The following is an 808-nucleotide window of genomic DNA, read 5'->3' on the forward strand; positions in this document are numbered from 1 at the left end:
GATGTGCTCTGACTCAGGTTTGCATGGGGTCCCACGGGCTGCTGTGTGTGGGAGGGCGGGGGGCAGGATGGGAGCAGCGAGGGCAGGGGGTGCCCTGGGCCCAGTGGAGGGGAGAGGAGCAGACGGATGTGGCGGTTCGCTGCCCTCTCCCGCCTCGCCCTCCCACGTTCCGAGGAGGGAAGATTCGTGCATTTTGCATGGTTGATCCGAATGGAAAGGAACCTTCTGCACATTCGAATGCAGAGGCAATAGGAGAAGAGATGACATTGTTTCTCCGCGACGTGCCTCGGGGAGCACTGTTAAGACTGACAAATGGCATGATGCACCTCATCATACAAACAAAGGGAAAGAGTTGGCCCCGGCGGTTTTTAAAGACTTGCTTGTTGGATTTCTCAAAATACAACCTGATGCGCAGGTCGGTCGTGGGGGCCGGGAACTGCAGGCAGCGCACGCGCACTGCGGCTCTCACAGTGGCTGGGGGCGGGGCCCGTGAGACGCCCGAGGGGGCGGGGGGCTCTGACGCCTGGGCTGGGTGGGGGTCACCCTGCTGTTTCTACGGGGCTCTAGCTCAGCTCTGCGTGGACACCGAGTGAGGCTCAGGGCGAGCCTCTGATACTTCTGAGCCTCAGTTTCCCCGTCTGTAAAACGGGGAAGACGATACCCATTTCACAGACCCCTTCGAGGCTACACTCAGATAACAGGTTGTGGGTGGGTACAAGGTGGCGCGCCATGGAGTCCCTCAGGCCAGCCATCATGAGCGCCCCGCTGCCCCCTGCCTCGGCCCCGCTGACCCGTCTCGGCCCCGCTG

General features: G+C 61.9%; 1 protein-coding gene across 1 annotated transcript in view; it reads right to left on the reverse strand.

The window, feature by feature from the left end:
• LOC101343209 (maestro heat-like repeat family member 5) overlaps positions 1-808 on the reverse strand; it is a 65,146-nt gene that overhangs the window by 17,453 nt on the left and 46,885 nt on the right. Inside the window, exon 23 of the mRNA XM_004387414.1 lies at positions 381-523. Within this exon, the coding sequence (XP_004387471.1) occupies positions 381-523 (143 nt within the window). The remainder of the gene's footprint in view (positions 1-380; positions 524-808) is intronic.

This window comes from Trichechus manatus, unplaced genomic scaffold (genome assembly GCF_000243295.1).
Source record: "Trichechus manatus latirostris isolate Lorelei unplaced genomic scaffold, TriManLat1.0 scaffold00185, whole genome shotgun sequence".
NCBI lineage: Eukaryota > Metazoa > Chordata > Mammalia > Sirenia > Trichechidae > Trichechus > Trichechus manatus.